Source organism: Phaethon aethereus, assembly GCF_964289735.1.
Source record: "Phaethon aethereus genome assembly, chromosome: 3".
In the NCBI taxonomy this organism is placed as follows: Eukaryota; Metazoa; Chordata; class Aves; order Phaethontiformes; family Phaethontidae; genus Phaethon; species Phaethon aethereus.
The window spans coordinates 36,348,894-36,370,302 of NC_138576.1; the positions used below are offsets into that span (position 1 = coordinate 36,348,894).

At 44.8% G+C, this 21,409-nt stretch overlaps 1 protein-coding gene across 1 annotated transcript in view; it reads right to left on the reverse strand.

The window, feature by feature from the left end:
• Positions 1-200: 200 nt before the first annotated feature.
• LOC309403925 (filamin-A-interacting protein 1) overlaps positions 201-21,409 on the reverse strand; it is a gene marked incomplete at both ends in the record, with an annotated part of 72,286 nt that continues 51,077 nt past the window's right edge. Inside the window, 2 exons of the mRNA XM_081998224.1 lie at positions 201-407; positions 7,878-10,683. Of these exons, the coding sequence (XP_081854350.1) occupies positions 201-407; positions 7,878-10,683 (3,013 nt within the window). The remainder of the gene's footprint in view (positions 408-7,877; positions 10,684-21,409) is intronic.

Consider the following 21,409-nt stretch of genomic DNA (forward strand, 5'->3'; position numbering starts at 1 on the left):
CTTTTCTTTTTTTCTTCACTTCAGTAAGAAAACAAAAGGATGTTGTTACTTAAGTAGTCAGTGCACACGCTATTAGTTTGTTGTTAAGTGACAGCTGCAGGGCTCCATTAGTACAGGCAAACGTGAGCAACTACACAGACAGGGGCTGACTTCCACGGTAGCAGTAAAACCTGCGGAACATACCCCCTGAGCCACCGCCATCAGCCCTGACCCCCGCCCAGGGAGGCAGAGCTGCTGGCTGAAGATTTCTTCAGTTCTATTTTCATAGACTGAGTCTCGGCACGAGGCTCGAATTTTGTCACATTTCCTGCTCCTGGGGCTGCCACTACTGGCTTTCCTGCTTTCATACCTTTTGACACAGGAATGCGGGTGGGTGCAGGTCTCGGGGATGACCCATCCTGTCCTGTCTGCGAAAGAGAGAGACAGAGAGAAATTACGTGAACGGGGGACTTTTTCTTCTCATACATGCTCATGTTATACTTTTCATTGGTTCTTCATTTACCTCTCGAGCAACAATGTCCCCAGTCATGCCTATTAGCAAATTAATGTCTGCGTTTGGAACCTAGCCGTAGCACATACTGCTAGCGTAGGGCCAAAGGTAGTCGGGATCAAACGAGTTTCCCAGAGCTGAAAAACTGAAAAAAAGAGCTGAGGTCCAGTGTTTTGGATCAAGATGTCACAGGGATGGGAATCCCTGCAAAACTCCGATTCCACAGCACAACACAGTGCGGGACGGCCTTAGAGGCTACCGAAACGCTGGCTTAGCTGTCCGAGGGGTACAATATTAGCATCTTGCACAGAGAGTAGCAGAGGCCCTCCAAATAGTATAGCCACGTGAGGCTAATGCTGAACCCAGAGTAACGGACATCTTTTCAGAGCAAGATTTCTCAGCAGTATGGCTAAAATTGAACTTTGCTTTCCAAAGTACGCTGAGGCCATGGCTGAGGACACTTATTTCTGCACTGGGAAGTGCAGGGGGCTGGGAGTGAGAGACAGGGCAAAAATTTGGATTTCCTTTTCTTGTGGCTGTGGGAGGAGGGACATGGGAGAGGGCTCTGCCCCTCCAAGCCCCAGCCACAACTTGATGAACTCTGGTGAGGGTGAAGCAGGCAGCCCAGATTTCCAGGGACGCCTCAAGGCGGTGCAGACATGATCATTTTACTATCTCTGCCAGCTCTGCTGCCCTGGACAACAGCCTACCAAGTACACTTATACCCTCAAGTTTGAGAACTTAGAATAAAATTTTAAAAAATTGTCCGAAGTGGTTGAGGACCCAAGCACAGGGCTGGCAGACCCAGCACAGCTCCTACCAGGGATCTATGCCCTTCTGGAGCATTAGCTGGAGGCCAGGCTGGCTATCTATAGCTTTGAAAACAGCAATCAGTACATATGTTTAGACAACTGTGTAAATGCACAAGGAGCATTTGGATAGGACAAAAAGATTCAAAAGGACCAACTGGTATTTTCTATCTCCATTGGCCAGATAATGTTGCACATACTCTGCAAGGCCAAAACTAGAAGCTACCCCTTATTGACCATGACCTAAAGAAAATACTTACAACCATGACAATTCTGAAAGGAAAATGTGTTTTATGTTCTGCAGTGTGCAATATGGACACAAACGTTAACGGTGACAACTTCAGTGTCTCACCTGAATTTCATACGTGACTTTTTTCTGTTCAGATAATGGAGGAAGACCTTGATCTCACAAAAGTGAACACTTTTCATAAGAGCCTGGAATCCTAGCTAGACCCATCTGCTAACTGACTAAATTCTTCAACTTATGACATGCAAGCAAAATAAAACTAAACTGCTGAAATAGATTGGATTAGGGGATCGTGTTGACTGCAACGCGTATTTGCACATTTACTTAAAAATGCTCTTAAAAAATGTTCCACGAAGGAGCATTTTTCTCTCTTGAAGGATTTCCAGCCAGTAGCATCAGCCTTCTGTCTGCATCCTGAGTATTCAAAGGAAAACCATTCCTTAATCTTCTAAGAACAGTTCAAAACCCCATGTGTACACACAAAAAAAAAACACAATTGGAAAACTTGAATGCTGTCTGCCTGGCAGGAAGGAAGCCATTTTCAATAACTAAAAGCAACATTTACAATAGCAGTCTAAAGGCTAATATGGAACTCACATGTAGATGTCAAAACAAGTTAGGCCCATACAATTCTGTAGGACAAAACATGCAAATGCATTCCATCAGCCTTGGAAAGTATGTCAACATCCCAGGGAACCCAAATGACAAACATCTTGTACTCCCTGAAAGAGCTCCACAGTGTGTAAACATGAGGCAATCAAATGAAGTAGCTGGAATCTCAGGCATTTCTTCAGCTTTATTCACATGTAAATTATTAACTAAGGATTTGGGCGCTTTCAAGTTACTCATTTCAAGCCTAAATCACTCAAAAGCACTTTGAAAAGAACTCTAACTTGCTTTAAATTTCTTAGTTGCCTTCCTTACGGCATACTAACATGTTTATCATATGGAAGCTAATGCCCGCTTCACACGCAGCTGCAAAAGCATTTTGTGTTTGCCGAGTGAAATGGCACAAAGGTGGCTCTTCAGCAAGCAGTCCCCTTTGGCGAGAGTGACGGGGTAAGCAAGGAGGGGACACGCTCCGGTACGCGCCTGTAAGTGCCTGTGGCAGAGAACCCACACGACTGTTTGTCTCTTGGTCATGTCTTCCAAGAACCAAGCTCTATGCAATTCCCTCCAGCCCTGCTTGTCTGTAGGCTGCTGTCTTCTGGTTGATGCAGGAACATGGCTCCAACCAGAAACCCAACTCTTAGGCAGCCAGCATGGAGCACCCGACACGGCCCCGTGGGACGCGGAGTGATGCTGGCTGGCCCTGAACGGGCAGTACGTGGTGCTGGAACAGGACAGGGGCCAGAGCGAGGTTAGGAAATACGTTACTGTGATATTGTGATATATGAGAGTGAGATAAATACGTGCAGCCGCTAAGCTGGTTAGGTCGGTAATCAGCGCTCGCTGCAGACGCTGAGGTTGCAGTAAGGTGGGACAGTCCCATCAAAGGAAGAAAAGCAATTTGAATGTACAGAACATTTGGCATGTTTTAGTAGCTTATAACGGATCCTGCTTAGTGCATTTTACTGACACACACACAGAGTGCTTTCATGCACACCTTTACTTCTGGAATACTTTCATAACAAAGGTGCTTTTTCAGCATTTGTTCTCGATCAGATCAGGGACTAGCTTGCCCTGGACAGAAACGGTTCAGTGCAGTGGTTGAGACAGGTAGCTAGTGCAATTTGAGATGCCTTGGGCTCCTCAAACTATCTGCACAAGGCTGGGAGATAAGACAGAGGACCCAAGGAGACCTGCAGCCTCTGATAAAGCAGCTGGAAGTTAGGTAAGCTACTTGACAGCACTTAAAATGACACTAAAGAAGTATGTTTAGGCAATTGCATCCTGAAAAGGTGGGACTTGAGATCTAGTCAATACAGCCAGTGGAACCCGGTGGGCAATTCAGCTCATGCTGAAGCTAGCAGCATCTCAGCCTAATCGCTCTCCAGTCTCCACCCAGCCAGCGTACAGGGCTCAGTGCTGACAAGGGACTGATGACTAGGGACTGACTCAGTTGCCCGCACTGAGACATCTTGTGCCATCTGATGGATCCCATCAGTTTCCGCTGCAGAAAGGTACAGGTGCCTCACGCACCCATCTCAGCCGCCATAGGGCGTGCAGATGGCACCATGCATCTCTATACGGGCAAGTGAGCTGACCCCTGGTTGTCCAGCAATGCTAACAGACACTTAGAGCACATATGGCACACCTACAAAGAGCTAAATTTAGGTCCTGATCTCAAAGCAAATGCTGCCCAAACGGAAGTAGCCTTATAGCTGCTTTAACGTGCAGCTCTGGCACCCAGCAGCCTTTCAGCCATGCCTTGCTGCCTCGGTCATAGGACACTCGGCATGGTTGGTGCCGTGCCACTACGCTGGCTCTGCTGCAGCCGGGATTCCCTCCGCTCCCTGCAGATTTGCGTGTCCCTGGATTCACCGTGCACCCTGGCAGCGTAAGCAGCCGGCGCTGGATGTCAGTCTGGTAGGAGGTGGAGAGCACAGGAATGAAGTGATAATAGGACTGACACCCATCCTGGTAGCCAAAGAAAATGCAAATTCACCAGCAATCCCACAGCCAAATGTAAGGCCTAAATCAAAAAAAACAAGATATACGCACCACAGTTGTTTGGGATTTTTTTTTCCCCACAAAGAATATTTGTTTTTATTCTGTGGGTTTTTTAATGTAAACTATATGAACTGTTCTGGGAACAGGGACTTGGGCTAATGTGCTAAGGCAAGACTAATGACCAGGCTAGGGTTTCAGGCTCATTTTGGTCTGCATATCCTCTGGTCTCATAGTCTTGAATTTTTGGTTGTGCTGTAGACCATCTGTAATAAAAAAATTATCTGCTAAGGTGGTCCAGATATTTTCCTGTGAGTGGGTTTGACTCCAGTCGAGCTAAAGAGGACCAAAACCCATTTTTTCCACTTCTATGGTAATTACTTAAATCCATAGGCTATCATATAAAAGGCAGTTACCAGGTTAGGGTTTGGTTCTTTTTTTAATCAAAGTGGCGATGGTTCTGTGTTAAACGCTGAATTCAGTCCAACTGATCTCACAGTCTCCATCACATCAGCACTGGGATCCAGGATGCAGCAAAGCTCTGGCTGTGGAAACCCCTGTGGGATTGGACTACGCTGGGTGGCAGTGGTGGTGTGGCAAGGCCAGCAGCTGCTCAGCTGGCCAGCCCTGGGCTTGTGCAGCAGGCAGAATACAAAATGCCTCCAAAACATTTGGGTCCAGAAAGTTCAGAGGCCAGTGGAGACACAGTCACTGACGGGTGCATTTTTCGTTGATGGTTTTGGTTAAGTGCTCAAAAACTTCCCAAATTCTCCTTCAGGTGCCTGTGTCTTTCTTTGTATCAGGGTCTCATTTTATCGAAATCAAAGCTGTTGCAGACTCACAATAGGACCTGGATCAGGGCAATATAAATCTCTAGCTACTCTAGAGTGTATGTCGGTGTAAATCAACACAACCATAACACCCCTTGATCCATGGGATTCAAAAATCGCGATGATCCATCATGAAATCACAGTCTCTGGTTTTAGACTCACATATGCAGGGAGACACCATAGCTTAGGCTGAACAGGCTGAGAGAGTTGGGGTTTTTCAGCCTGGAGAAGAGAAGGCTCCAGGGAGACCTTATCTGCAGCCTTCCAGTACTTCAAGGGGGCTTAGAAGAAAGACGGGGACAGACTTTTTAGCAGGGCCTGTCAGGATAGGACAAGGAGTAATGGTTTTAAACTGAAGGAGGGTAGATTTAGACTTGATCTAAGGAAGAAATTTTTCACAATGAGGGTGATGAAACCCTTGCACAGGTTGCCCAGAGAGGTGGTAGATGCCCCATCCCTGGAAACATTCCAGGTCAGGTTGGATGAGGCTCTGAGCAACCTGATCTAGTTGAAGATGTCCCTGAGCATTGCAGCCGGGTTGGACTAGATGGCCTTTGAAGGTCCCTTCCAACCCAAACTATTGTATGATTCTACGAACCTTTAAAAGTGCCATGTGTGCACCTTAAAATTAGCTTCAACTGCAGTACTGAACATAACTCCCATAAATTCAGTTTGGAAGAACAGTTAAATGTTTTCAAATATGAAAACAGTAACTGCAAATTTGTTACAGCAACAGATGAGAGCTGGGAACTTTAGGATTATTTTCCCCTTTGTAGTTTGGCACTGCATTAGTACATTGTACAGAGCATCTTGTATGAGGAGAGCTAATATCTTTATTAAAACCAGTGAGCTAAGAAAGCAGTTCTGTATCAGTTTGCCTTCTTTGATTTTATGAACTTAAACACTCAAAATTGTATCAACGTTGGTTTCTCCTAGGGTTACTGAGTAAATGATTACAACTTGTTTTTTCAGACTAGGAGTATTGAAATGTGTTTGTAAAGTAGTCATTTGCAAAACAGATGGTGAATATACAACTTCTATTTTTTTTTCAGGGGGTTAGGGAGGAAAAGGCACATATGGGCTTGTTAGAAGTTCCCTGTTCATCTGACTAGGGACCTTAAAAAACAAAGGAAAGAATAAGATAAAGTAAATCTTCTGGCTGAACTATTTTCCGTACGTTCCAAATCAGGGAGGATGAAGTGAAGAAAGAAGCCACTTTTTAGCCAGATGAAAACAAAACATAAAAGTTTTGTCTGCCACGGTTCAGTGCATCATCACAGTAGAGACAGACAGCTAGTAAAAAGAATGAGAAACTCTTAAAAAATTTTTTCCAAGCTTCTGAGAGACAAAGGAGTTTGTAAATGAATTATTTCAAGACTTTAAAAATTGAACAGTTGCCTCTAGTATGTAGGAAAACACTGTACAGTAAAGTATTTATAGTATATTACACACGTGGGGGGAGAGAGAGCACACACGTGCGATCCCAAATAGATCCGTATGACGAATGCAAGTTTTCTTAAGTCAGGGGGCTCAAATGGGAATGGCAGCATCTCTCCAAAATTGTGGAAGTGTATCTTAAATACACTTTGACATTTCAGCTTGGAAAGAGATGCCTAAAGAGGCATGTTGTAGGGGCCTGCAGACTCCTGAGCGGCACAGACGAATGAACAAGGGATGACTATTCAGTATTTGTCAAGATACAAGAAAGAGGCTGTAACCAATGAAGGTATTGCATAAAAGGTATCAAACAAAAGAACGTTTTTCCCAGAGCCCACGGCCGAATTCACTGCCCCCTGATGTTGTGGAAACAACAGTCTAAATGAGTTCAAAAAGCAATTAGAAGAATAAATAGAAGAAAAGTCCGCCACGGTCTATTAAACACAAAGATGTGGCTACAGGCCCTGGTTCAGAAAGAAATACCCACCTATTGCCAAAAACTGGGAACAGACGCTGAGGGAAACATTGCTCTGTGTTTACCCTCTTAAAATAATCTTCCCCTAAGCATCTGCTACAGGCTCTGTCTAGCTAAACAAGCTTTTGGAGTAATACAGTACTGCTGGTTTTATATTTTGGTTAAATTCTTCTTTCCCAGGGCAATCCAAACTAAAGCAATGCAAAACCATGTCTGATAATAACCTAGGGGGAGGACTATCAATGGATATTGTCCGATATGTTTAAAGACAGAGGTGAGAGGCTGATTTAAGTACAAAAAAGAAGCCAGGGAACCACCACAGAGGCAAAGAGAGAAAGCAAAAAAAAAAGTTAGAGGAAGCACTATTGTAATACAGCACTTATTTATAAGTCGAGAATTTCAGAGGAACTGAAAGAGCCTTACTATTCACTGGCTGAAAGGGGCTTGGAGCTGTAAGCAATGATACTATGTCTGCCTATTTATTCCTTTGGTGTTCAGTATTACAGCAGATATTAATTGAATTGTAACTATAACGGGATTCTACCAAAAAAAACCAGCCTGCATGATCAGACTCTAGCTGAGCCAAAAATCATATGGGCATTTTCAGAAGTCAGAAATTGCACTCACCAAAAATAAAAATACAGTTTCCTACTGTCATCTCCATCATTCTTTGCCCCTGTCTGTCTCTCACTTGCAATTTTACAGGATTGCCATTATGAAAATAACTTTAAAGGAACTTTGCAGGGACTTCCTTTGAAAGTTACTCCTTTGGGAGATAATGCCAAAAGCACACCAGCATCCAACACTGGTACAAATATAACCGAATCAGGCAAATTCTGATTTTATAGTTTGTATCTGGAATAGACGTAGGGAAGTCAAGAGCTTCTCCTCAAAACACCCATTCTTTCCTGTATCTCAAACCCAGACTATGGTTTCCCTTCTCAGCATGAAGACTACATCATGAGACTATGCTGCTTACCACCGATTGTGTTCCTCGCGTGGAAGACGTTGTAACAGGCGTTATAGTGATAGTACTTGTCACCTTGCTTGCTGCAGGTCGCGAGGACAGGTTGTTCCGGGGCGATCGAAGGACGGTACCAGTCACAACTTCTTTCTCTGGAGCTATGTTCACTGGTCTGACTGTTATGACAGGACTCGCACCATCAGGTGCAGCACTGGGAGAGCGTTTAAACTGGGATCCTAAGTGGATGTGGATTTTGTTGTCTTCTGTCGTAATAATGTTGGCGTTGGCATTGTACTTGCGGATTGGAGTCGGGACGGTTTGTTTTTCTGGAGTTACTTTGAAGACAGCCCTTCCCATGGTCATATCTTGTGACTGTGGAGAGACAGAGATTTCTGCCGGTGCTGCAGATGTTGATACTGTCATAATCTGAATGGGCGATGCAGGTCTGTCGGCGAAGGGTGCTCTCCCTCCCTCTGGGGACTTTTCCCTGGAGAATGTTGTTATAGTGACTGGAGACATAGAACGATCTGGGCCCATAGGACTTTCACTGCCTTTCCCTTTTTGGGGCATAACATTTGGAGAGGGAATGATGGTTATTCGTGGCTTCTGATTTCCCAAAGTAGGAATGACAGTGGTACTTGAAAAAAACTCCTCTGAGGTTGGACTGGTTATCTCCAAAGTAGCTGTGCTGTTCTCGTGGTCTGGTGTCACCCGAATATGAAGAGGTTGACCCTGCTTTGGTGAAAGGACAACCTCCCCAGGATGTGCTGGACTACCATGGGTTCGGGCTCCTTTATCAGGAGTTGTCTGAGCCCCAGATTCCCTCTTTCTCATCCATGGTATCCAAGATTTCCTCATTGCAAGTTCATTCGCTGCTGGAGGGTACCTCTCGAGCACTGAAGAACGTTCCATGGGTTTTTTCAGACCTACCTGTCGCAGATTGCTCATGATGTGATTCTCCTCCTGGAAAGATTTCCTTATAAACACTGCTGGAGTTTCTTCTTCTGCTGCTTCACTGCTTACAGCATCTGTTTGCACGCCGGTGGATGTCACAGGAACATCGATCATTCTTCGTCCATTTATGCTGGGCCTCAGAGCACGGCTGTAACGCTTAGAAAGCTCCAGCTCTCTTGTTAGGTTCAAAACTTCCTGTCCCATGCTCTTGTTTTTATTTTCTTCCTCCATAAACCTTTGCTGCAGAACCGAATAATCAACTTGGAGCTGAGAAAGCTGGTCTTCTTTGTTCATCAGCTCATGGATTTTTTCCTTAAGAGCTTGAACTTCTGCTTTTAAATCTCTGCTTTTGGCCTCTTCCAGACGAAACCTGTGCCTCAGCTCTGCCTCTTGGCTCACTGCTTCACCTTTTTCTATTGCTTTGGTTTTGGCAATCTGGAGCTTCATCTCCTCCAGCTGTTGAGAAAGAAAGTTAGCTTTATCCTGCTCAGTCCTAAATTTCTGCTCTAGCTGATCATATTCATCCTCTGTCTTCATCAGATCTCCTTCAACCACTTCCAATTGTTTGAGACGTTTTTTCAGTCTTTCAATTTCAACAGTAAGTTCTTTAATCTTGTTGTCCTCATGACCACCAGGCTCTGGTCCTTTCCTGGCTCTACCTCTTGTAATTTCTCTTTCAACTTCCTCTATACCATCAATTCTTTTCTTTAACAGGTCAACTCTACAGCTTAGTTCAGAAGATTTTTCTTCTTCGCTTCTCAGTTTGCCAATTAACTCATCCCTTTCCTTTGTCAAACTAGACACTTTTTCCTCCATTTCAGATTTCAGTTTCAAAAATTTCTTACTTTCTTCTATCAGTTTCTCTGTCACATCCATAACTTTACCTTGTTCAACTTTAAAATTCTTGTTTAGACCCTCAACCTTTTTTTCTTCCTGTTTTATTTTTTCCATCATATTTTTTCGTTCATCAACCAACATTACAGTAAATGACTTCAGCTTTGTAAGATCATCTTTTAAGCTTATTTCAGCCTTTTCCAACTTGCTTTCTGATGCCTCAAGGTCTTTCACACGAGTCTTCACCACTTCCAACTCATTTATCAAATCCTTAGTCAAATTCTTTTCTTTCTCCAGGTTTAAGTGTAGCTGGGTGCATTCAGACTTACTTTTACTGAAAGCTTCTTCCAGCTTTTCTAGTTCTGACATTCTTTTCTGCAATTTTTCCACTTCAAGTTTCAATTCCTTGCTATGGTGCTCTTCCTCTTGCAGTTTATTTTTCAGCTCTTTACACTGGGATTCAGTTTTTGTGATCTCTTCATCTTTCCCCTCCATTTCAAGCACACGTTTGCGGAGGTTTTCTACTTCTGCCATTAAGCTAGAGTTCCCACATTCCCCTTTTGCTATTTTATCTCTTAGTTCTTGAAGTTCCTCCTCAGCTTTTTGAAGATTTTTGTTAGTTTCTTCTAGCTCCTCTATTCTTCGAGTCAACCCCACTAACTTAAGCCTTAGCTGTCTATTATGTGACTCTTGATTAGCCAGTTTAGCAGTCATCTCCTCATGTTCTTGAGAAAATGATGACGTTTTGCGTTCAAGTTCTGCCTCTAACTTCATCAGTTTTTGTCCATCTTCTTTTGTTTTTGCACTAATAATTTTAAGCTTTTCTTCTTCTTCCTTTAGTTTTTGATTTAAGTCCTGTATTTTCTGGCTTTGTTGACCAAGTTGTTCAATATGCATTTGTCTTTCATCCACCAGCATGAGTGCAAATGATTTGAGCTTGACTAGTTCTTCTCTCAGTTTATTGAGTCTCTTTGTATGTTCCTTCTCCTTCCGGGCTTGATAGATCTTCTCCTGCTCAAGAAGTTTTTTCAACCTGAAACAAGTTAGAAGAGATGCATTAAAATAAAAAATATATACATATATGTATATTGGTGTATTTCTCAATTTTTAAAATCACCTTTTATCTTTTTTTTTCATTAATAACCTATGTCTTTCAAGAAATAACTACCTACTACATTTCCAAACTAAATATTTTAAATTATCGAAGTTAAAGGAAAACTATATAAAATCAACTAGAAAGCTGAAAAGCAGTGAAATTTTATACATTCATAGATAACAAATAAATCAGGTTTTAATTCCTTTACATTTATTTCTCTGTTAGGATGATGTTGGTAAAAGTATATAATATCCCAAAATGACAGTTATATCTACTCATCAATCCGTTTATATCAAACTAGTTTTACAAGGTGGATTCCTCCTTATGTCTTGCATACACAAAAATGTGTAAATTAAGATAAAAAATGAAAACTAATTGCTATATGCAGCCATACATAAATGGATCAATCCTGGTTATAAATAAACCAGCAGGACAGAAGATTATGTTAGCACACAACTGATAATCATCTGGGCATCACAGGCGTAAGAAATTATCAGGAAGCTAAATTTGCCAGCAGTGACTATTACGTTAAAAGGTTTGTTCTTCCAGGCACGTTTCCATTTACAAAAATAGATTTTGTGGACTGCAAGAGTCAGACTAGTCAAACCTTTGGCTACAGCTAACCTCGGCTGGAAAATGCTCTTCTTTATACAGTCTGTAATACTGTATTTTCAGACAATATAACAGCTCGCAATAGATGAGTGAGGTGTATCCTCAGAAAGATAATAAAGACCTACATTTTTCAGCCCTACCCACGCAACATTTCAACGGAGAAACTGTAAGCAATGTAAGTATTTTATATCTGTGATTTATATTCAGGATGCATTGACATCAGCACGGGAAGTTCCTGCAACATGTGGTAAGCACAGATTTATGAGGATGGTGATCCTCAGCTGACAAAGAGGTACAGCTAACACGGGGATAGATCCCCTATTAAAGTAACAGCCTTATTGTAAAAGCAGCAGTACGACTTAGAAAAGAAGACACGGATCTGCACGCTGAATTTACGGTGCAATGACATGTTTTTCAAACCACTGTAACTCCCATATCCCGTATCAAGACACATGTGATGACTCAAATCCACTTGCCTTGCTTACCCTACGTTTGAGGCTTTTCAACTTCTTTGTAACTGAGACACACAGTGAAGTGATAATAGCAGAGCGACTTCCCCTCCGTGAACTAACTTGCTGTAACTGGAACACCCATACCTTAGCAAAGAATGACTTCTATCAGTATTTTTATCTTAAATGCTGGATTGTAGGTGGTAGGGGGTGAAGCACAAAAATACGTTCCTTTCTGTGGCCCCAGCAATGAAGTGGTGCAAAGAGCTCTGGGGCACGATGTTCCCGGAGCCCTCACCTGAACTCTAAACTCATAACAACAGTCGTATTAACTTGGTCCTCCAGCAACTGTTAATGTTTCACTCCTCGTTCCTCGGGGACCAGAATAAACAGGAACTGGAAAGAAAAGCTATAAGAAAAGAGAAGGAAGTAAGAAAGCAGAACACAGGATGCAGTAGGTAGGGAAGGAGAAGGCTGAAGAATGCATTTGGAAACAAGAGTCGGATAGGATGTGGGAGTAAGAGAATAGTAGGAACCAGCGGGAGAGAGAAAAACAAACAAACCTTACAGCCAACCTTGCTAGGTCACAGATTATTCTCAAAAAAATTTCTTTAGTTTTGGCAGCTCCTTGGAAAGGACTGAAAAGGCGTTCTGGTGGATGTCATTATGGGTCAACTTAGAATGTCAAAAGGTAGAAAAAGACCCGCTGCCACTCACAAAGCACGCACTTTTCACACTGAAGAAGGAACTTTATTAGCATGCAATATACTCCCTGGCTGCTCTGTCACACTGCTTCATGCGAAAGTTTCTGCCAAGAACTCTCCCACAGGCTACATTTTTAAAGAAATAGTATGCATCCTTCCACAAGATATTATTTGCCGCCACACAACAGTGTGCCCTAACCTGGTGGTGCTCTAAGTGACCCATCTCCCAAAGTCATGAACTTATGTACAAGAATATGAGGTCATCAAAATGGAGAACATTTACATTCTCCCTTGTCCCACAGGAAAATTTTAAGGTGACCCCTATTTAAATCCCAAATAAAAAAAAACCCCAGAAGACAGCATTTTGTTTTCTTTTTAACAGTCTTGCCGCTTGAAAGCCTACCTAGAGATGCTCAGAAAACTTCCTATGATTTTGAATTCCTAGGCTGTTCATAAAAGGCACGTGTGATTTTCACCCAACAGTTGCTACAGGTGGTACACACCAGCCAGGCTGCTAAGCAGAATGCAAAACAATTCACTGGCTCCATGATTACCTGAGAGTCTACCTGGCGAAAATTACCAAAAAAGCCACTGAAAAAAACCTAAATACCTGTTAAACTAAGACAAAGAAATCCCGGGGATAAGACTGAGCACCAGGAGAAGAAAGCACATTAGCACTGTCACTGCCTTGCTGTACCTAGCAGAAGAGTTAGCAGTGGGGAGTAGCTGGCCTGGCCCCTCTGGGAAAAGCAAAAATAAAGCACGGTAGCTGTGCCAATACGTGGAGGTGAATTTGCTAACGTGTCTGTTCTGGACAAGGTAGGAAGCACCGTGCAGCATTTTATACTGCCTCAGCTTTTACACAGTGAAGCCAGACTGCCGAAGATTTGACAAGTGAACTTTCACAGAAGATACTTGACAATACTTCCCTTTTCCATGTTCTGGGAAACCGCATCTAAAATCAGGTTCTGTGAGGGATGGGTGGGAAAGCAGCATCCAGATCTGTGCAGATGCCAAAGTCATAAACAAAATCTACACCTTTTCAGTGTTACTGCTAAACACAAAAATAAAGCTGAGTTTAACCTTGCTTCTGCTTTCCCATCCTTATACAACTCTCATATCTCAGTGGTTAAAGTGGAATTTCAGCGCTGATGTTGTCCTCCTCTTGACCCTTACAACAGATTTATTATCAGGCTTCTCATCTGGCTGCTGCTGCTGCTGTTTGCTAAGTAATGCAGACCTGCATGGCCTCCGATGCGACACTAAAAGCACCTCAGAGACTCAGAGCACGTGTATCTTCAGTGTGTTATCCAGAAGCAACTGCACTCTGGATTGTCAAGAGGTTGAACGCACCTGCAGTCAGGGTCAAGAAGAGAGGAGAGGAGAGCTTAGCTTTAATAATAAAACACTGGGCTAGATATAGCCAAAACACTGACAAGCCAACAGTTTTGTACCCCCAGTCCCTGTATTTGCTGTCTTGGTTTGGTTTTTTTTAGAGATGGGGAGAAATACTCGGATAAAATTGGATAACCTGCATTCCTCAGTGGGAGTCTCAGGGGCTCAGCACCCAGACCGCAGTGGGGAAGCAGGCAGATCTGTTCACGTTCCTTGTGGAGAGGGGTACTGTACCTCCTGCTCCTCCGTGGAGCAAAGCACTGCCGAGGCCTGCCCAGCACCTTTTTTCCCCACAGGTTGCCACACGTATCATGTCAAAACATGCAGCCCTAGTCATTCCCTGAATATATGGTCTTCTGCTGCCCTGAGGGTCCAGGTAGTCTCTCCCTCTCTTTGCTATCTGTCCTCGCTACAGTATTTGAAGAACGGGTGCCCTACAGCTCTCCAGTGTTCAGGATGATCACGCTCCCTCTTTACAGGAAATGTGACAAATAAAATAGCAAACCCTTATGTATGAACACATGCAAAGTGTTAACTGTCTCCGTTAAAGACCCAGGACAATGCTGTTCCCTGTTTTTGTACCACAAAGGAAGGTGCCTCTGACCCTCTTCAGCATGGGGCAGGACACTGGCCGACAAAAGCTACTGATGCAACCTCGCGTGGTCCCCGCTGCGTCGGGGAGCTGCGTCTCCTGCGTCCCTCCACAGACTGCAGCCTTAGCTGTTCACAGCCGCACCGGGCAGTGCCAGGGCAGCAGGAGGGAGGTCTGTGGGCAGCAATGCCGGGGAGTTAGGAACGTGAAGACTTTCAACAACCAATCTCAGCTTGCAGAGTGAGCAGACACCAGAGTGGAGGAAGAGCAGCTAGTTTTAACCTCCTTCATGAATGGTGTGCTGGAAGCAGCCAGCGAGGAGGAAGGTGGGAGTGGGTGGGCAGTAACCAGGCCCTCCCTGTCCTTCCTTTGGTGCTGAAGCATTTTATTGCACAAGGTCTTTCCGCTTCCCCTTCCCTCCTCCAGGCTTTGGATTGATCATCAGAAGGACAATGGGATGCTGATAGCTGCTAAACCCTATCCCTCCAGAGATGGGGCTTCACTGAATCATAGAATCATTTAGGTTGGAAAAGATCTTTAAGGTCATCAAGTCAAACCATTAACCTAACACTGCCAAGTCCACCACTAAAACATGTCCCTAAGCACCACATCTACACATCTTTTAAATACCTCCTGGGATGGTAACTCAACCACTTACCTCAGCAGCCTGGTCCAATGCTTGACAACCCTTTCGGTGGAGAAATTTTTCCTAATATCCAATCTAAACCTCCCCTGGCGCAACTTGAGGCCATTTCCTCTCATTCTATCACTAGTTACTTGGGAGAAGAGACCAACACTCACCTCACCACAACCCCCTTTCAGGTAGTTGTAGAGAGCGATAAGGTCTCCCCTAAGCCTCCTCTTCTCCAGGCTGAACAACCCCAGTTCCCCCAGCCGCTCCTTGTAACACTTGTTCTCCAGACCCCTCACCAGCTTCGTTGCCCTTCTCTGGACATGCTCCAGCACCTCAATGTCCTTCTTCCAGTGAGGGGCCCAAAACTGAACACAGGATTCGAGGTGCAGCCCCACCAGTGCCAAGTACAGGGGCAAGATCACTTCACTATTCTTGCTGGCCACGCTATTTCTGATACAGGCCAGGATGCTGTTGGCCTTCTTGGCCACCTGGGCACACTGCCAGCTCATATTCAGCCAGCTGTCAACCAGCACCCCCAGGTCCCTTTCCGCCGGGCAGCTCTCCAGCCACTCCTCCCCAAGCCTGTAATGTTGCATGGGGTTGTTGTGACCCAAGTGCAGGACCTGGTGTTTGGCCTTCATTTCTTTTATTATGGTTATATTCCTGTGCTTTGTCGTACCATTCCGGACCGCCTTGCTCAGGCTGGAGCTAATCACTCCTTCAGGTTCGGATCGCAATTTTTCCTTAAAGCAAGTCTGGCCAATACCATGCAGTTTTTCCCCATCAGCTATATGCAGCTGCCAGAAATTCCGGTTATTGTGTCAATGTATTTGTAAGACACAGTTCTGGTTTACAGTGTAGACACAGTTTGGAAAATGGCACATTGGGTAAGTTGGGAAGAGGTGTCCAACACAGGTAGGGCTTTGGTCTGCTGAAAGAAAGTCCCTGAGTCTGCCCTGAAGGACAGGTGACAGAGGACATGGATGGCTGTATCTCCTTCTTCCAGTGAGAAACACAGAGGGGTTGAAGTTGCTGGAGTCTGCTGGTTAGCCATCAGGGTGGTTTAACATCCTCTGTAAGGCTGATCAATTAATTGAATCAATAAAGCCACAGACTTTGCTTAACCACATACATTGGTTTTCCTGTTTTATTTCTGCATATGTCAAGTTCGGTAACTGAGATGCAAAGGAAGGAACCCCACAGTACCATTTTCACAGCATCGCTTCTCAGACCAGAGCAAAATTTCAACATGGATTATAATTTACAGCTGGAAAATAATGTTTTTGTGTTTTTGAAAGACATTGCAATAGTTTCATACCAGGAGAGCTCCAATGGGCATTACTGGATTTTAGATGGGATTTATTTATTTGTAAATAATAAAAGCAGTAGCATCAGCAAGACCTTCACTAAAATCAAGGATTAGTTCTTGTCTATGGTTGCAAAAGAAAGTACAAATAGTGGTCAGTAGGCATTTTCTTGACTTCCAAAGGATCATAAACCTCATGACTACATTTGAAATACAATAAATGTAGCAAACTGGGAACTATAAAAACTCTGCTTAGCACTGATAGCTGATATGAGAAGCCATTCTCCAAAATAGCTTACAATATTTTATGAAAATACAAAGAAGTTTCAGTTATCAGGGGAAAGATGCTCAGTGATTTCCCAAAACCCACCTCTCCCCTCAAAAAAGCATTCACTTCAGAATGTTTTAAACAGAGCATGCAAAAGTGAGAAGCCCCCAAAACACTTCTTGAAAATTAAACCAGTGTTTGCATTGCCCTTTCCGTTGGTACTTCCATCAAGATGAGAAACCACCACAAATGCTCATATGACCTTTCCCATCTCTAGCGTAGAAATGGGCACTCACCTATGGGAAGAAACCCTGGTAAGGCAGGGCAAGCCAGAGGGTGACCTGAGAAGACACGAGCTGCCCCTGCCATTTGCATACCTGTGAACATTTTGGCACCACGTTTCAGCTGCATTGGCCTGGTTCAGCTCCCTGCTTTGCAAACAGACTAAGCCAAGCTTTCCAAGATGTCTCCCAATGTTTAATGACGCACCCGCAGGAAGGGGTAATGTGGTGGGCATTCTGGAGAGAGGTGGAGAGCTAGTTCCCCCTGCCTACCAAGACAGAGGCAGCAGGAGGAACAGCAGGTAGAAGGAAGAGGATGGGAAGGAGGGAAGCGGGTAAGGTTTCTGGAGGACCTTTTAACTGAGTTTGTACACAGCCTAGAGGTCCACAGAGCTGCTCATGGCTGCTCTAGCCATCTCAGATGCACTGCTCCTGTAGTACCTTATCTTGCCATTCAAATTCTGAAAAGTTTGTGGTAATGGGATCGACTTCTGTTCTCTTTTGTGGACAGCCAGTAAGTGGGGGCTAAGAGAAGGGAGTTAACAAGGACTTAGTCACTCTCAGGATGAGCTGACCGACAGCTGATGAAGGCTGCTTCCTCCCCGAGGGGCCAACAGCATTTCTGCCACTCACACAGCAATCCCAAGGAGGCACTGGGAAAGCAAATGCCTCTCCAGGCTTGTCTTTCCACTTCAACCCTAAAGAGTTTGCTACTGCATATGCAGAGTTAGAGGGACTGGACAACTTCCTAGCGGTAGCTAGAAAGCTGCTGCCCATTAAGTGATGTGAGAGGCTGCTCGCTGGAATCCCGGGACAATGAAAACCAGCAAGAGGTGATTTAACTTAATAAAGTGAGTTCCCTCCTCTTTTTTTTTTTTTTCCTGTTTAATGTACAACAGCTGATTTTGAAGATTATTTCTACAGCCACTGGGAAATCCTCCACATCAGGACTATTTCTGAGTGCTTCTGTGTTTGGGGACAGGCTGAGATAACCAGAGGCTGAATTTCACCGATCCTCTCTGATTCAGCTAAAATCAAAGAGACCCAAAAGGTGGTCAGGCTCTCTAGGAAGCAAAACTGGAAGTGGCCTACCACTCAAGTTGGGCAATTAAAAATTAGGTAACACTTTCAAATTATCAGCTTCAGTCCTTCCCTCATACGCATCTCAACTGAGGGAAGAAAGATGTAAATGAGATCAGGTCCCATGGCAAGAAAAATACAGCACATCTGTGTTACTTTCTCCCTTCTAGCCACTAAACTTTAAAGGAAAAGGACACAGACAGACGTTTGAATGACCTTGCTACAGAACTTCCCGAGTTGCCGTTCAGTTTATCACAGGCTCAACTCCGAAAACAAATAAAAACTGGTAAAAAAAATCGTTATCAGTTCTAGTGACTCTAAAGACAAGTTTCTGCAGCTACCTACTACACAAAGTTGAAGTGTAAAAAACTGCATATTCTTCACTGCTGAATTAACTTTTGAGAAGTGATTGTATCAGATTATATCAAAAGCAAGTTAATATTTTTGCTACTTCAAAACTACATGACAGTTCCCAAATTATACGGAAAGAAAGAAAACGTTTTCTTTACTTAGGAGGACCCATTCCTTGTCTTCTACAACAATTTTTCCTCCTCTCTTTGTTTCTAACACTTGATTTTGTAAAAATTAAAATCCAGTTTGCTGAAGTAGTTCATTTGTGTTGAAACGGTCTTACTTCAAGTGAACAGTGAGTAAGGGCAGCATTTTGGGATATGAACACTTAGCAGATGCAGTGTCCCACCACCTTTCCAGCACCTTAAGAAAAGCACCAAAGATCTTTAAGAACAAAACACAACCAAAACCAGTCCGGGCTATGGAAACAGGTCAGTCAGTTTTTTTTTCCAGCCCCCCAATTACGATACCCACATCAATTTCGCAGGTCGGAGGATGGGGAGGGGGATGAGCAGAAGGCATGCAAACGGCATCTGCGAGAAAAGGAAGCAGCAGCAGCGCTCAGCCGAGAGACGGAATTTGCCAAACCTGTCTCCGAGCTGCGGTTATCCTTCCCTGACCCCTCCATGCGCCGTGCGAGCGAGGAAGCCCGGCAGCACAACCCCACCGGTTGCACCTTCCCGGGCTCCAGCCAGACATTACCATCACCGCAGCTCTGTCCCGTCCAGCCCGGCCGGGGCGGCGGGAGCGGGGCTGCCCCGGGGGCACGCCGAGCATCCCGCGGCCCCCCGCCCCGCCGCGCACACAGACCCGGCTCCAGCCTCCCGCCGGCGCCTACGCTTGTGCCCAGTGCCTTCAGTTAAGCGGTGAAGCGCGCATGTACAAGAACAATTAACTCTGCTCAAATAAAAAAAAAAAAATCGGAATTCTCTTACCTGATAAATAGACTTTTTTTTTTTTTAAGCAACGCAAAAATAATTAAAAAAAGAAAAAAACTGGAAAGTTTTGCAGCACGACCCTCCCCGCGCCGGCTGGGCCCCTCCGCCCGCGGGGAAGGCGCCCTCACGTCACTGCCGTGCCCCCCGCGCGCTGCAGGGTGACGGCTGCGCCCCGCCGGGGGGGGCGGCGGGGCCCGGGGGGGCGCGCGGCGGCGGCGCCGCATTGTGCGCTCCCTGCCGGGGCGGGGGGAAGGGGCGGAGCCGCCGCCGCGGCTCGGCGGGGCAGGAGGGGGCGGCCGGGGCGGCCCCGGCGTGGCGGAGCCGGGCTTCTGCCCGCGCCTCCTTTTAGCACCGCTTTCCCGGGGTTTGTGATTGACAGCCCCCTCCGGGCTTACCGTTTATAGGTTAACGATTAAGAAATACTAATCTGGTCGCAGAGAGCCGCTGGGAATTGCTTTCGCTTCACTGAGCCGGCGGGGAGGAAAGCGTCCCAGTCCCAGCTGCCAGCTCATTCCTCTGACCCCAGGAGGGTCCCTGTTGCTCTTCTCCCGTCCGCCTGGTGTTGGAAGCGACAGTGCTGCTGGTGGGGAGCACTGGCTGACCTTAAGATGGGTTGATAAAGGCGTGAATACATGAAGAAAATCCCCTGTGGATTTAACAGGCATGCAGGGTTGGTTTTGAAGGTTCGTGTGTAGTAGCAAGGTTAACTGAGAGTCTGCGTGAGGTCTGAAAAGCACAGTTCTTCTAGCTCCCTGCTTTACAGAAGGCCTAAATCAGCCCTTTTGTTCCCAAACCAACATAAAAGAATTTTAGGATTCCTTCTATTTGCCTAATGATTCCCTAGATTGCCCATGGTCACCTAGTCAGTCTTTACAAGGGGAACTAGAAACCACTCTTCCCTTTCCTTTCCCCTTCCCTTTCTCCTTCTCCTTCACCTTTTCTTTCCTCTTCCACTTCCCGTTCACCTTCCTCTTTTCTTAAGAAGCTCATAATACCCAAAAAAGCTGAAGGCATATCATGTCAAATATTATTGTCCACAAAAATTGACCAGTGTGTGTTTACATTCTTGAGAAGCTACCTATGTAATTCCACGTTCTGTCAATATTTTTCCTTGTCACTCTCGCCTCATTCAGCATGCAGGCTTGACAGTGCTCATCTGAAAAGCAGGTGCTTAATGCTTGATTTTATGCTTAATGATTGATTTTATTCGAGGCCCTATTTGCTCTGCTGAGAACAGAATTATTCATTTCTGGGTGGGAGATAGAAGCACAAAGGGACTAGGGCTTTGGTTGGACACCTGCTCCGGGGTACGTAGGATGTGGTTTTCAGAGCGCTGCAGCGTGGGTGCTACGTCTGCTCAGATCACAGCCCAATTTGCCTCCAGCCCAGGAGTGGATGCTCCAGACTCTCACCCATCAGAGCTCCGATTTCCAACAATCTCCCCAAAATGAGAATCAGTCTTAGACTGAAAAACGTTCACAACCCATGTAATTAGCTTCACATGGTTTAACTAGCGCCGTGTAGGAAATCCGTCACACAAACTCAACAGGGGTAGAGTCACATTTTCCAGGGAAACATGTACCAGCCTCAATCATTCTCTTTCTTTTTATATTCCCCTACCTCATTTACTAAATACTTTCCAAAAGATGAAGCTGGGGTCCTACAGAGAAATCGTTGCCTCTTATGTGCAAAGCTGATGCATCTCAACGTTTCTATTTTTACAGCGTCAGAGGAAAGGTTTCTGTACATGACTTGTGTTTGATTATGCGATTACAAATGATCGCATGCGTCGAGCAGACCAACATTACGCTTAACCTACTTACCGTGTCCTTTGTAATCCTAATAACTGTCCTGGTAGAGCTACGTATTCTTTAAAAAGAGGAAACCACACACAATGGCAAACACTAAAGTAGATACCCACCACCGAAATTCAGTGGTGCGGCATTACATTGGCGCTTAAGGAGATCGTTGGAAGAGTTTAGATCCTTTAGATTGTCTGCATAAAAGTCTGCACTCTCAGTTAACAAAATAATCGATCGCAATAGCAAGTTGT